Raw genomic sequence first — 17,095 nt, 5'->3', positions numbered from 1 at the left:
ATGGCCAGTAGCACATAAAAACTTAACATCTTTAATCATTAGGGAAATGCAAACCTAAATCATAATAACATTCACACATACTAGGACAGCTATGATTGAAAGGAAAGAAAATAAGTGTTGACGAGTTTTGGAGAAATCGGAACCCTCAGACAATAATGGTAGGAATGTAAAATGGTACAACTACTGTGGAAGATGGTTTGGCTGTTCCTCAAAATGCTAAACATATTTATCATAGAATCCAGCAATTCTACTTTCTGATAGTTTCCTGTAGCAAATTATCACATAATGAGTGGCTTTAAGCAACAGAAACTTATTCTCTCACAATTCTGGAGGACAGAAGCCCCAAATCTGCAACACTGGGTGAAACTAAGGTATTGGGAAGGGTGGAGTCCCTCAAGAAGCTGTATGGGAGAATCCATCCACCCCTCACCTTTTCCAGCTTCTGGTGGCTGCTGGCATTCTCAGACTTGAGGCTACAGCAAGACCACTCTAACCTCCACCTCAGGTTTCATGTTGCCTTCTTTTCTATGTAGTTTTTCCTCAGCATCTGTACTCTCTCTCTCTCTGCCTTCCTCTTATTTGTGATGGTATTAGGGTTAGGGTTAGGGTTAGGATTAGGGTAATATATAAAATCAAATATAAAAAATGTTTTAATAATTATGCATTGCCACATAATTTCTATGTCATCATTGTTTAAATAAGACTATTTGTGCTTCTAGAAATCTTGCAACACCTAGCAGAAGAATGACAACTTTGGTGTATGCAAACTTAGTACATGAACATAAAGAAATTTAAGGAACTTAAATATATTTTGTAATTTTAAAAGATAAAAATTCATAATGATACTGTGTTCCCTCATACTTTATACAAATTTGCCCTAGAAAAAGATAATGATATGTAAATTTTATACAACTACCACAAATAACATGAGTACACTTAATAAATAGATGTTCCTCAAGAAAGCAAAATGCTTCTATTTTCATCTTTTTATTGTATCTACATCTTCAAACAAATAGCCTCAATAGACTTCCAAAGTAAGAGTAATTTGGTTCAAGTATTTCTTCCTTTTCAAGGGCTCTATTTAGTAGTAGAGGATCACAAAACACACTATTATACATTTAAAGAGTTTTACTGAAAAACACACACTTGACCCATATATCATCATATTTCACACAGCTTTTCAGTATTTGTAGTATGATTTGGTGAAAGGGATATTAAATTGGCATTTATTAGATTTAGATTTATCACTGGCTAATGTAATTTTAGCCAATTCAACATAAGTCCACAGGTATCATTTCTAAACTGCTTGTCAAGTGAACCTTCTTTCATTAAGGGGCAAGGGGGAGAAGTACTTCAGAACACACTGATGGTGGATGCCATATTTACCAAGTGATTTTCACTATAATTTTGAAGTGGCAACTGTTAAGAGAAAGATACAAACTACACAGGCTTAAACTTCTGTTTTAACACTGGGGAAAAAAATTATACTAAAAAATAGTTAATTCGTTGCTTTTTCAAGCTGTCCCAAACTTTACATTATACAACACAGCAAGGAGGGGGAAAAAAAAAGGAAAATGTGTAGGCAATGCTTATAGAGACCATTTAATCAAACCACTTTAAGATTACAACTGATGGAACCACACCCCAAAGAGCTGGCAAGGAAGGGCAGAGACCAAAGCCTATCATCTCCCCCATTTAGCTCCTCTAAAAATACAGCATAGTCACATCAAGGAGAAACAAAGTTCACAAATATTTCTAAGAGAAGTCCTTTAAAACGTGAAATAATTAAAAATATTAAATAATTCATTTCCATTTTCTTTAACTGCACCAGGGTGAATTATTGTGAGGAATCTACATCACGGTCAGAGTTTAAAATAAAATGCCCATGCCTGGCTGCCACAGAAGACAAACACTCAAAATAAGCAGGATTTAGAATGGAGGCAACTACAGGAATCAGTATTGTTACAGTGCCCGCACCTCAAAAGGTCTCCCCGTTGTTCTGTTGGGTAAAAGCAATCTTTGGGGAAACTAAAATCTGGCATGCTTCTATGCTGGCAGGGAAATTGAGGTTTCTGGCTCCTTTTTCTTCATCTGTGATTAAAAGGCCTCGCTCTCTTCTGTATAGAAATGTTTACAGCCAGACCTTCTGCTTTAGCACAAAAGGAAGTTATAAATAAAGCAGTGTTAGGGTTTCATGCTGTTCCCTAACCACTGTTTCCCAACTACTGTTTCCCTGATGTTTATTCAACTAAATTTGTTTTTTAATTTTCTTCATTCAATTATGAAACTCAAAGGCTCTGCTTTGGTACAGGTTCAACTTAAATTTACTTTCAAAGCAATTTACTTAATAGTTTACAATTACCATAGAAAACTTGTATCAAAATCTATTTAATTATTAATTAACCAATTGTCTGATGTCCAATAATCTCTCTACTGTCATGGCATATATCACTGTGAGCAGGTAGTGACCACGAACAAAGAAAGAATGCAGAATTTGAAATCCTGACTCTTTCTACCACCAAATAAGAACAAAATCAAAACTTAGTGGTAAAAAGTACAAGTTCAGAATAAAAGGTAAGATATGACTCAATTCAAATGGCAAAATGTATGCAAGAAGCACAGCTTAGGGTCAATCTGTTATCAAGGGAAGTTAAATGTTGGTTCTCTCTTCTCTCAGTTTAACACTATTTTAAGGATACACTCACAATGCTATGTAAACATTCTTTCCCATCTTCTTCCACTCCTAAAACCATTCCTAGGCACCCTTTCTAAATTCAGCAGTGATGACCATAATACACAATCCTTGCTTTGTAGTCAGTATCTGAGTACCATGAAGTTCCATCCACAATCCATCTTACTCCTAAGAGAGAGATGCTCTCAAGCACCCTTTCTCTGAGTACTGCCTCTTCTGATCTGACTTTCTTACTAATTGCACCATTTATGTGTAGGCATGGAAGGAATGGCTAAATTCATTTGGTTAACCCTGATATAATAATCATCTCTTACCCATAAATAAATCATTTCAATAGCTGAGATCCCCCAAGACAAAAAATATATTAATATTGACAATGAATAAATAATGAGAACATTTTATATTTTTGGTGAAACATCCTTAACTAGAGCTACAGAATGTATTCATTCAAATTCAAAAGTAATTATTTATATCAATTAATACTATAAGAATAAGCATTACACAGAACTATTCTCAATTACCTATAATTATTAGCGTTCTTACCTATGGTAGTTCTTGAAATAGTTGATGCTTTGTTTTCTTATAGATTCTTGCAAAACTTCAGACTTGCTACCACAAAATTCTTCTCCAACTTGCATCAACCTGGTTGGATAGGAAGGTTTTTGTAAATTCCTATGACATCTTTTCAAGAAAAAAGAAATTCATATTTCTTTCTTCAAAGAAAGCAAATCATAAAAATTGAATGCTTGGAAAAATTATAAAAAAATCACAAATTCAGAATGTTATATAAACATCCAAAGGGCAGAAATATTGAAACACTTATAAACAAACCCAGTAGCAATTAGTTGTGAATGTATAATCATCTATATTTGCATGAAGAAGATATAGATAACTCACTAATTTATCATTTGTTTGATTATAATGGTTGAATCAAACTAAAAAGTAAGACAAGATCTCAAACATTACCTGCTGATTATATCCAAAACAAAGATGAAGTCATCATATTTGAATATAGACAAATCAGTTCCAAGCAAGTAGGTTTTTACTTTCAGCTGAACATCCTATAAGAAAAAAAAATTCAGTAACTCCAAATATAGGAAGTTCTCAAAACCACTATATTTATACATAGAATGAGACATACACATTCTTAACTGGATAAACAGTATCTCTTAAAGGCCAGCAGCCAACAGCCTCCAGGGTAATACAATCCCATGAATATCAGATACAAAAATAGTAAAGGTCAGAATCATCACTACAATTCAACAGAGGTCTACAAAATTCTATCCATTGTAAAAAACAACATAAACACCTATACAAGGAAAGAATTAAATCCTCATAATGGAAATAAGGACAAAAATTATCTTTACTTATGCATGGCAGTGGTTGTTTAGAAAATTTAATCAATTAAAATTTAATAACTAAGAGAAGTGACTAAGTACAAGACAATACATATACAATGATACCTAAAAATTGATGGCTTTCAGGTGTATCTAACAAGAACCTTAAAATGAAGAAAGTTATTTAACATATAGTAGGGGTAATTTTGATAATATCACACCATTTAAAAAAAAAACTAACAATTTCAGTGGGATACAAAAAGAAACTGAAATTTCAATAAATTGTGAATAATAAAACTGAATGATGAATTCCAATTTTTCCAATTAATGTATAGGTTCAACAAAATTCCAAACAAAACCACAACCAAAACTTTTCTTCTAAACAATTATTCTAAAGTTCACCTAGAAGAACAAGATAACTGCTTTTAAAAAATAAAGTTTTGTAAAGATGGAGTAAAAGTTAGAATAAAGTTAAAAGTTATGTACTACCTACATCAAATATATTAAAAACTACTTAAAATTAAAAATGCTAGCAATATAATAATATACACAGAAATCAATAGACAAAAGACAACTCAGAAGTAGTACACAATGTATATTATGTAGATAATATATATAATGGTTTAAAAAGTTGTTTTAGTCAGCTCTTTTGTTGCTGTGACTAAAAAATCCAACAATAACATAGGGAGGAAAAACATATTTGGGTTTCATGGTTCACAAGTCTCAGTCCACAGAAGGCCAGCTACACTGCTCTGGGCTCAAGCTGTGGTAGAATATCATGGTGGAAGGTCCTGGAGAAAGAAAGCCACTTAAGACATGGCACCAGGAAGCAGAGATCCCCTCACCAGGGACAAAATATATACTCCAAAAGCACGCCCCCAGTGACCTATCTTCTGTAACCACACCCTATTTGCCTAGATGGATCACCAGCTAATACATTCAAGGGAATTGATGTACTGATTAGGTTAAGGCTCTCATAAACCAGTCATTTCACCTTTAAACTTTCTTGCATTGTCTCACACATGAGCTTTTGGGGGACCCTTCATATGGTCACCATAACACAAGTAGCAGTAAAAAAAACTTCTACTTTCTGATTATCTACTTTGTGTCACACATTATGCTAAGAACTTTACATATTATCTAAGGATAACAGCAGCCCTGTTGAGCAGGAACTTATAATCCCCCTAGAAGAAGAGCAACTAAAAAGAAGTCATGTAATTATCCTTAGATGCCCAGTGAACAACAAAACTAAGCCTTGAATCCAGTTCTATAATCCTTCAAAGTCTCCTTTTTTCACTGTACCTTGCAACAAATGAAAGGTAAGGGGGTAGAATTATTCAGCAGAACTGAAAGGAAAATTACTTAAATTTTGGGGGAAAATCCTCTTTTAAGCCAGGGACAGTGGCACATACCCACACTCCCAGCTTATCTGAAAGCTGAGACAGGAGGATAGCAAGTTCAAGGCCAGCCTGGGCAACTTAAAGAGATCCTGTCTCAAAACAAAAAATAAAAAGGTTTAGTGTGTAGCTCAGTACTACAGTGCTCTGGGTTTAATCCTCAGTACTCAAAACAAATTTTCATATCACACATCAAAAGAAATGTAAAATGGATTAGATAATTTTTTTGTATATTTTCAAGAGTAAAAATTAGGCTATTGATCAATTTAATAATGCCAAAATGTTGTAGGTAGTTGTACTCTTTAAGTACTGAAGATATAGCAATCTATTCCATCTGATTCAAATGTATGATATCTCAAGGTCATTGTACTGTCATGTGTAACTAATTAAAACAAATAAAAAAAAAAGAAAATCAAAGGGAGTTCAGTAGAGCAGAGGAAAGGGACTGGGGGAGGTAGAAGGGAGGCAAAGAGGAATGGTACTGGCCAAATTCTCTTGTTATATTGTGTGTATGTACGAATCAGTAACAACAAATCCACCATTATGTACAACTATAATGCACCAATAAAAAAATGTGAGAAACAATGACAAAAAAGTCTAGATGAACATTCATAATTACCAGACAAATATACAGCTGAGCTTTACAAGGGAAAGAACTTTCTAAAAAACAATGTAGCATAAGAATTCACAAAAGGACAAAGGTTAATAGTTTGATATCATAAAATGTTAACCATCAGCATACCAAAAATAAGTAGAAATAATAGATAAGGAATTACTCATCACAAAAGTCATTTAGAAAATGAAATAAATGAGCAAAAACTAAAGCAAATAGTTTTTTAAAAATACAAGAACTAATAAAGTTTTATTCTCAATTAAAAGATAAAATATCTCATAATCCCAGCGGCTCAAGAGGCTAAGGGAGGAAGATCACAAGTTCAAAGCCAGCCTCAACAAAAAAGCAAGGTACTGAGCAACTCAGTGAGACCCTGTCTCTAAATAAAATACAAAACAAGGCTGGGAGTGTGGCTCAGTGGTTGAGTGCCCCTGAGTTCAATCCCTGGTACCCACCCCCAAAAAGTAACAAAATTTTAAATGTAAAAAGGACAAACATAAAATAAACCACAAAACATTTAAAATAAAAGAGACAGTGAAAGATTTGTTGGAGAAGTATGAATGAATGGATGAAATAAAGCAGGAGTGGTAATAATATTAAGCAAACTAGAATTCACAGCAAAATGCCTCCAAACAAAAGCACTTTTATTTCAATTGAACGCAGGAAATCATGTGAAGAAAAGGTAAGGTGGTATTCACATTTCAGTATCAGTCAATATGGCATCCCCATATTACAAAAAAGAAAAGCCCAAGAAAACTATGATTATTCTGCAGTGTTAAAACTCCTTCAGAACTGCAGGTAAGTAAATGAGAAACAAGATTATAGACCACAATAATGCAATTAGTAAATCTGATTTAACATAGAGAACTAATTCCTAGTACAAAAAGGAAAGAGATGATCATTTTTCAAATGCTTCAGGAAGAAATTTATAAGTGGATGGCACACAGAATGAAAAGAAAATCTCAAAAAAAAAATGCATAATAGTATGATCCTAATTTTCTATAGTAAAAGAGGTATTAAGTATTTTTAAACTCACTTTCACTTATCAAATTTTAAAATATAAAAAAAGAAAATTTTGAAAGATCAACACTTTATTTAAAAGCATTCAAACTGAATTCTAACAAGAGTAACAGGGCTTCTCAGCAAACATTATTACTGAGGATAAAGACATGATGATACCCTGAGTCACTGAGATTACAGCCACACACCACTTCACCCAGCGCAGTTGTATTTATAATAGCCCCAAATTCAGAAACAACTCAAATGACCATCAATGCATGAACAGATAGCCAAATTATGTATATGTGATGGAACACAACTTAGCAAAACAAAAGAACAAACTACTGATTCATTCAACAATTTGAATTAACCTCAGAATAATTATGCTGAATGAAAAAAGCTAAACCAAAAAAAAGTATATTGTACATGATTGCATTTATATAAAGCTCTAGAAAATGCAAATCAATCTATATTGACAGAAAGCTCATTAGTAGTTGCCTGAGGTGGGTACATGGGAAGTACCCACCTCAAAATCAGCTAATAACTTTGCAGGGGTAGATGAACATGTTCATTATCTTGATTGTGGCAAAGATGTAGGTGTGTGTGTGTGTGTGTGTGTGTGTGTGTGTGTTCAATATCATAAAGATATCAGAGAAATGCAAATTAAAATCACAGTGAGAAACTACTACACACTTATTAGAATGTAAAATTTTGCAAAACATTTTATTTATAATATGTATAATTATATATACACATATTTGATGTATATGACAAAACTTATAAAATTGAATATTTTAAATATGCATGTTTATTTTATGTCAACCATACTTCTATACTTCTAGAAAGCTGTTTAAGAAATTATTATAACAATTTATACACTCACCAATAATCTTTTTTTTTTTCTTTTTTAATTTTTTATTGTGGGTTGTTCAAAACATTACAAATTTCTTGACATATCATATTCGACACTTTGATTCAAGTGGGTTATGAACTCCCACCTTCACCCCATACACAGATTGCAGAATCACATCAGTTACACATCCATTGATTTACAGACACTAGTATGGCAATTTGTAAACCAATAATCTTAAGAGTGCCTGTTTCTTTGTAAATGTTTGTTTAGCAAGAATATCTCTATACTAAGATCATAAAAATATTTTCCTATATTTTAAGTACTGTTTTCTTACTTTCAGGTTTAGACAATATATAATGCTTGCTTGGAATTTATTTTTGCTTATGGTGTGAGACAGAAATAATTCTAATTTTATCAAATAGATAACCAATTTTCCATATTAGACTTCCAAATAAAACTTAAAACTATCAAAACAAACTAAAAAAAAGATATGATGATAAAGTCTTCTTTCATACAGAATGACATCACTGAATTAAATACAGGTTATGATGTCTTTGGTCAAAAGTATTTCTATTCTGACAAATTAAATGTAAACTATTAAGAATCAAAATGGACAGTCCACTGTTATTCTACCATCCATTTATGAATTCCATGTTTTTATTATATTTTGTTCTATTTGTCCAAATTGGGATCAAAACCCCAGAATGGCAGGGAGGCAACCTATTAAAGCCAGAACAATGAAGGTAACTGAGAAGGGTCATAAGATTGATTACATACAAGGCTGAGTAAACAGATAAACATATTGAGGATAATAGGAACCATGTTTCTTGCTGATGGAGTAGGGAATTGCAAATATGAAATGGGGAAAAGCTAGCATAAGCCCTATCTTGGACTGAGATAGATTTATCAGTGTAAACTTATGGTTTCAGTGTGTATACATAGGTAAAAAATAAATACAATGTACAATGTGTGTATGTGTATACACATATAATTCTTGGTCTTACCATGCATAGGCCCTGAAACCCAAGAGCAGCAACAACACAACTAACTACAGTCAGATCTTGGTTTCCAAATACCATTCCCTTCAAACAGGAAGGTCCAACGTGAGTCTGGAACATTTTGTATGAAAAAGTAAGTCCCCAATAAATGATGGAGAAATTATGACAAAACACAAAAACTATCTTGATGGGGGCTCCAAATGACCACAGCATGGGCAAGATGCCCATCAATTAAATAATGATAGTGACAGACTATACAATAGATTATATATGCGGTTGCAAATGCATATGTATATGTATATGCTCATATGTATGTGTATACATATACTCATATATTATTACTCAATGATAGAAATAAATTAATATATAAATGGGAAGAAAATTCTTCCCTATATTAGAATGCCAATTAATAAATGTTGAAGCAATAACAATTTTAAAAATCATGATTTGAAAATCATTAAAGTAAAAATAAGCAATAAAAAACATAACTATATTATAAAACTAGTGGGTGATAACAATAGAGCGCCAATTCTCAAAGAAGTGATAATTAGTATTAGAAAATATCATATAATAACATTGATAACAATAACAGCAAAATAATTATTTACGAAAAAATATCAATGGAAACTAAAATTAATGAGTGAATGTTAGATAAGAAAATATATTTTTATTTATTATGATTTAGATCTGAGGTGTCCCCTCAGAATGTTCAGAAGTAAAATGAATGAATTATTACAGCTGTAACTGGGTGGTAACTATAGGCAGGTAGGGTGAGACTGGAGGAAGTAGGTCACTAGGGATGTGCCTTTGGGATTAATATTTTGTTCCTGGTGAACATAACTCTCTCTTTGCTTCCCTGTTGTCATGTCCTGAGCTGCTTTCTTCTGCCATGCCTCTCCTCCATGATGTTCTACTTCACCGAGGGCCCAGAGATATGGAGTTGGATAGGATTGAACCTCTAAAACTATGAGCCAAAATAAACTTCCCCTACTATACATTTTTCCTGTGTCAGGTATTTTGGTCACAGCAACGAAAAGCTGACTTCTTTTTGGAAGCCATCTTTTCCCGAATAAGTATCCATCAGTAGGCAAGAGTAACTAACTTCACAGTGGAGGTACCTTACTCAAGTTAACATTGCCAGTGATGACATAAATTGGAATCATGTGCCATCTGATGGGTGGGAGTGAGAATAACATAGTCTCAACTTCCATAATAATCCTTTTAAAAACCTGTGACCTGAAATTAATAAAAGCACATCAGACAAACTCAAATTGAGAAACATTCTACAAAATAACCTATCTGCAATCTTCAAAAATGTCAAGATTATAAATGTCAAGGACTGAGGAAACCTTCTAGACTAAAAAAGATGGAAGGGATATGACAACTAAATGCAGAAAATGGCCTTACACTGATCATTTTTTTGCAAAGGGCATGTCTGAGACAGTGCAAGAACTTAAATGGGTCTCTTGGTAAAGGTTATAGGAGTTCCTCACACTGTTCATACACACACACACATCCCATTTTGTAGTGTATCTTGATTATTCCTGAGGTTATGGGGAGAGATATTGTCTTACAACTGACTCCTCTGTAAAACAGGAATAAATCTTTAGGAGAAAAATCTTCTTTGATTACAGGTAAATTTTCTGCTTTTATTCCAACTCTTTCTTTTGTTCACTGCTTTATCTGAATCCATCCCTAGCCAAGTATGCTTTGTAATTCAGGATTTCAGATGTTAGAAAGGTAATAAACTCAATATAACATTAACATCCCTACACTAGGGTCTGCAGCAAAATCCCCAAATCAAATACATTAATACTCCCACAACATATTAATATTCACTTAAATGCAATAAGTAAGTACTATCGATACCTTAAAAAGACAATGCTGGTCAGGTTCTATTACCAAACAAATTCAATTCAGGTCAGATTTTGCCTGCTGACTGTTACCAAAATAAAAAAGTAAGTTTTTCAGAGCTTTTGCTTTTTTTCAATAGCACTGAGCCCTATAATTTTAATTAAATAAACATTCCATGAGTTCCTAAAGTACACAAAGTCCTGACCAAGAATAGGCTGAGAAGTGGGCTTGGGGATGCAGAGGAATCTGAGGAGTGGTGGTGGTAAAACTACTCCAGTGCCTGAAAGCTAAAATACAATTATCTATACTTAAAAGCAAAATGGTTTCCATTAACTGTCCAAATGCTTAAGCAGAAAGGGTTTATTAAACTTTATATTTAACAGATTTTCCTATATCATGAAAGCCATCAGGTTGTCAGATTGAATGGAAACTAGCTATGAAAAATGCCAGGTGTTTCAAAGTACACTGCATTACCAGAAATTATACCATGGAAGCTGTTATGGTTTAGATATGAGATATCTCCTCAAAAGCTCATGTATGTGACAACACAAGAATATTTACAAGTGAAATGATTAGATTATGAGAGATGCAATCTACTGGGTATTAATCCACTGTTGTGGCTCAACTGGGTGGTAACTGCAGGCAGGCAAGATGTGGCTGGGGGAGGTAGATCACTGGGGGTGTGCCTTTGGAGTATGTATTTTGTCCCTGGTGAGGAGAGCACTGACTATCTTTCTCTCTTTCATGTCCTCAGCAGCTTTTGCTCTGCCATAACCTTCCACCAAGATATTCTATCTGACTTTGGGCCCAGGGAAAGGAATTAGGCTCACTGTGGACTAAACCTCTGAAACCATAAGCTAAAATAATCTTTTCTTCCTCCTTTAAGTTGCTCTCATCAGGCTCTTTGGTCAGAGTGCTGACGAAGCTAACTAAAACATGCTATAATTTCAACTAAGTACAATGAGGGTCTATTAGGAGACTAAATCAGAAACAACTCATCTGACCCTGGGTGTATATTTAGTTGATATAAGATTTTTCTTTTCTTATACATAATTTTCAAAAAAAGTGGCCCAAATCCACATTAATGATAAATTTAAAATTAGTTCAATGTGATTATAAGAGGAAATATAAAAGTCAAAGCTCTTACAACTGTCATATAAATATATTTTATTTTATTTTTTTTAATTTTTTATTGTTGGTTGTTCAAAACATTACAAATTTCTTGACATATCATATTCCACACTTTGATTCAAGTGGGTTATGAACTCCCACCTTCACCCCATACACAGATTGCAGAATCACATCAGTTACACATCCATTGATTTACATATTGCCATACTAGTGTCTGTTGTGCTCCGCTGCCTTTCCCATCCTCCACCATCCCCCCTCCCCACCTCTCCCCTCCCCTCCCTTCCTCTCTCTCTACCCCCTCCACTGTATATCCTGTATAACCCTGAGGGTCTCCTTCCATTTCCATTTCCCTTCTCTCTCCCTTTCCCTCCCACCTCTCATCCCTGTTAAATGTTAATCTTCTTCTCCTGCTCTTCGTCCCTACTCTGATCTTAGTTACTCTCCATATATATATATATATATATATTTTTTTTTTTAATTATAAATTAAAATAGCATATCTACTATACAATTATAAAAAATTAGAATACTAAATTATAAATATTAAGTGGTATTTTAGGAGATTTGTTTTTCCTAAATGATTGTTTTTTCAAGAGAAATCCCATTTAAAAGTGGTCAAACTAAAAATCAGTTTCACAAAAAAAAAAAAAAAAAAAAAAAATCAACACATTTTAAAAGGCTATACCATGGTCAAAAGGTCTACAATCTTCCAAGGTTCTAAGAAGTTCCAAGAAGACTTACCCTCTAAGAAATTACACTTTTATCTGGGAAGTACCAAATTTTAACAAATTAAAATATTATCTGATTATGACAACTGAGCCACTAAACGGAAAGAAAAACTTAAGATATTGCTGTGATCTCAATGTTTGGACCCTCCCAAAATTCAGGTTGAAATCCTAACCTCCAAGGTAATGGTATCAGGATGTGGGGACATTGTGAGGTCTTGAAGGTGAAGCCCTCATGAATGGAATTAGTGCCCCTATAAAAGATGCCAGAGGGATATCCCTTTCTGTTCCCACCATGTAAGGGCAGAGCAGTAAAACACCACCTATGAACAAGGACAAGGGAACAAGGGAACCAGGTTGTTGCCAGAGACCAAATCTGCCAGAGCCTTGATCATAAATTTCCCAGCTTCCAGAACTGTGAGAAACAAATATCTGTTGTTTCTAAACTACCTAGTCTAGCGTATTTGTTATATACAGCAGCTCAAATGGACGAAAACATATATCTTCAGCCAATAAGCATGAAAGATTCCCTGAAAGGCATAAAGCTCATTGAAAAGAAAAGTTTTCATTAGTGTTTCTGACCTACATAGGTCACTTACTTATTCTTTTCCTAAAATTATGAGAAAATAATTAAGAAAAGATGAATAAATGAAAAAAATAATAGACAGAACATCTCAATTTAAAAAAAACAAAATTATTTAGGAAAGCATAAGTTTGTAAGGACTAGAATATCAAAAATGTAATTAGAAATTCATGAATATCTTTCTAGGAACATTTTTAAACTAAAAGACTTTTTCTACTGTCACTTGTAGACCAGTATAATTGCCAACTAAATTACAGAAATTAAATTAAATGACAACCTTGTTCCAAAGAAAAATAACATATTTTAAATCTGTAAAGATACAAATACAGAAAATTTGAGAAATTATTTTTAAAACAATTTTGACATGAAAATTTCTATTACTTCTCTAAAAAAAATAATTTTAAAAAACCAAACCTGCCATATTCGTGTAAGTCCATGTTCTAACTTCTTTTTCACATAGCCACGATCAAAGTTGGTTTCTTCAGTACCCATCACATTACTTCCTTCTGAAAGTAAAATATAATATGTATTTTTAGATTTAATTTAACAATTTTTTGTTTTCCAAATAACTCCATGTGACTTGTGAGAAATCAGATGGAGTTATTTGGAAAACAAAAAATACAGAAAGCATGTTTAATATTTATACCCAAAATAATACCAAAATACAGGTATTAGGACTAAACCCATTCATAAGATAGATAATTCTAGTCAATGAAATGCTAAAGATACCTGAGACTATTCAATCATAAATGACTGGAGTTGGGTTTCTAACATAGGTAGTAGGGTCCCAGAGATCAGGTTCTTAATGGTTACATACTGCCTACTCCAAGACCACATGACAGGCTGGGGTAAGGGCACTACAGGACCAATTAACTAAACTACTAATTAATAGGAACATCAATAAGAATGAAGATTGCAGAATTACTCATACAATCAAGTGATGATGCATAATTTTATATTTTTCATAATAAATAATAGTAGTATTCAATATAAATTATCGAACAATGTAAAGTTCAACAGGTAAGATCAACAATCTACCTCAAAATAAATTCCCCCAAGGAACTGGAAATACATATATTCATTTATATTAAAGAGAGTACATTTTTTCTGTGAATACAACAAAGTCTATTGTCATGTCTTTTTAGGTTAGCAGGTTATCCACTGGTGACCAGAAAAAGGCCCTTGCACAGCCAGACCACAGATGCCTACCTAGTTGACTTCTGAGCATTCCTAGAACTTAAATGAAATGCAAATTTGGCCATTATAGACAAAGCAGCTTAGGGAAGTGCCTCAACTGCAGCTTTAGAATTTTATTTAGAATGTTAAAGTATTAGAATTCCAAATAGTATCAGTACTGAGCTGTGGCAGGTGAATTTTAGAGTTCTCTGCAGCTTTATGAAGTTCTATGAAGAATAATTTCAAATTACTGATTCCTACAATTTTATTCCTGAATGTGAATATGAAAGAATTAATTTCAGGTTATCAAGTGAATTTTTAGAGTCCTAGATAGCCTTGAAAAATAAAGTTCAGGGTCAAGGAATTTTAGTAAGGAAGATAAGTATATAAGGCTATTAGTTTTGAGTCAGTATTCCAATGAATGTAAACTTAAACTAATGCAAAAAGCACGCAAGCTTCACCATGTTGAATACATAGACATTGTCCTCTGAATTTGTTTTTTTTTTTAATTCTTAAAACACTTATTGACTCATAGTTATTGTACATATTTATGAATTCTTATATCTAATGTATGTTAATTCTGTTACATCCTTTCTTTTGGTTTCTCATTAATGTATTTAAAAAAGAAAAAAGAGTTGCTCAAATGTTGTGTCCACATCTAGAAAAATTTAAAGGTTGCCAAAACAGGACAAATCCTGTGAAAAACTGGAATCTCAGTAAGCCCAGGAATTCCTAATACACTTAAATTAAAACAAACAAACAAACAAAGACCCTATAGGCATCTCAGGATTATTATTATAGTTGTTATAATTATCTCTTGATCTATTCTCTTTCATGATAGTTACAATAGCCAACGGAAGAACCTGACATCCTTCTAAACTTTACAGCAGCAGCCCTGCAGGATAGATACTTTCCTAACTCTGGGTTTTCTGTTTTGTTTTGTTTGTTAGCCTACCACTTAAAGGAGCAAACTGAAGACTAGAGAAGACAATTTCTTCCAGTTCTCATGGCAGTGAAAATTTGAAGCTAGGCCTCTCAGATTACCCAGCCTGTGTTCCCAGAGGTAGTACAAAGGTTAAGTTTAAGGTGGGTAAAAACAGTCTGGTCTATACAATCTGTTGACTTGCTAGTTATCACATTCAGGATCTTGCACAGGCTAAGCAGGTGACCCCCACTTGAGCTACATCCCCTGTCCAGGGACCTACAATCCTGGCTCATAGCTAATCCTCTCTGCCTTCTCCTCCTCTCCCTTCCTTTACCTTCTTCAACAGTGTTTCTTAATAGATGAAGATCCATCCACAGAATTTTCCTCTCCGTTTTTGCTTTCTATATTTATGAGGCTCTTATGAGTCAAGAAAGAAATTAAATCGGTGTCTTCCAACCTTTCAAAATTCCATGTTTAATCAGTGAGATTTGGATGTTTCCTGTACTACCCAACCATAGAAACCAGGTACTTCAGAAACTGGAAAGTACTAAAATAATTTGATTAAATAGCAACATTAAATTGTATCTGCCATACAAAAAACTTGTGCAGTATTATTTAGTTTATCCACATTAAACAAAATGTTGATAAAATAATTTGTTGTTTTAAAAAGTATTTTGAATACTTAACCTCAGCTTTTGTTTAAGGATAACCAATTTAAGTTATATAACTACACAAATGAGGCAATTTAAATAAAATGGCTAGTAAATAATTTAGCTCTTCTATATATGACAGTTTTTCAAAGTTTCACTTTCCTATTTTTGGAAAGGAAAATATACTAATTCTTAGAATCTAATTTTATTAGTACAGCTTGAAAACTGTATAAAAATAGATTAACACTGAATATTTAGCACTGAGTTCATAGTAAATCTAAGTAGACCAATGTCTTACTTAGTTTGACATTAATAATAATATTTTTTAATATTTTTTGTTTCTCCTTCTTCCTCCCCTACCCCTTCTCCTTCTCCTTTAAGAAAAAGCTCCTTCTCTATTGAAAAAGCTATCAGCACATACTCCTGGAAACTGGTACTATCAGTCACTTAAAAAGTCCTTTGGTCCAGTTAATTCCAAAAGGTAATGGAGCTTTTGCAGTAGCTGAATCACTTTCTTTGCAGAACATTTATTTAATCAATGGTCACTGTAATAGTATCTGAAATTGTAAAGGAACACCTTTTCCCTTTTGTTTATCCATACTCTAGAGATGTGGCATATTTTATATTTTAATTTTTAAAATAAAATAATTTCCTACCAGAAGCTGAAACAGTTTCCTCACTGTCATGCTTTTCATGCCATTCCATAGTCCTGTAATAGCTGAGCATTACTTCCCACAGTGCTTTACACAGGTCGGCAAGACACGGAATATAGCTGTCTGGTGTCACATGCTGAAAAAAATGATAACAGCCCAATTTTCAAATTATTATGTTACTTTTATACTCAAAGTTAATTCAAGTAAAATGTTATGTTATTAATCAAATTCATTTGAAAAGTTAACAATAAGAAAATTTTTCCTACTGACATACCTAAAGAGAAAATTCAATAGTAAGAAAAAATTTTAAAGTAATTCCCATTTCATCATGACCTTTTAGTACTTATTAGTAATAACAGTTCATATACTATGAATCAGTTATGCTCACAGAACTATGGAGAATACAAGATATTACAGAATTAGAAAGTATTCTCATAAACTACAGTATAAACCTCCCCAAATGTCTTTCTCAAAGACGTAATTGTAAACATGCACAGACACCTTTATATT

General features: G+C 33.1%; 1 protein-coding gene across 1 annotated transcript in view; it reads right to left on the bottom strand.

The window, feature by feature from the left end:
- The window catches only part of Vps50 (VPS50 subunit of EARP/GARPII complex), a 123,635-nt gene that overhangs the window by 59,650 nt on the left and 46,890 nt on the right, over window positions 1–17,095 (bottom strand). The window contains exons 13-16 of the mRNA XM_027919894.2: window positions 16,589–16,721; window positions 13,596–13,687; window positions 3,659–3,753; window positions 3,236–3,334 (exon numbers count right to left, since the gene is read on the bottom strand). Of these exons, the coding sequence (XP_027775695.1) occupies window positions 3,236–3,334; window positions 3,659–3,753; window positions 13,596–13,687; window positions 16,589–16,721 (419 nt within the window). The remainder of the gene's footprint in view (window positions 1–3,235; window positions 3,335–3,658; window positions 3,754–13,595; window positions 13,688–16,588; window positions 16,722–17,095) is intronic.

This window comes from Marmota flaviventris, chromosome 1, assembly GCF_047511675.1.
Source record: "Marmota flaviventris isolate mMarFla1 chromosome 1, mMarFla1.hap1, whole genome shotgun sequence".
Classification (NCBI taxonomy): Eukaryota; Metazoa; Chordata; class Mammalia; order Rodentia; family Sciuridae; genus Marmota; species Marmota flaviventris.
The sequence above is the reverse complement of the archived record's forward strand: the minus strand, read 5'-3'. Positions and strand labels throughout refer to the sequence as shown.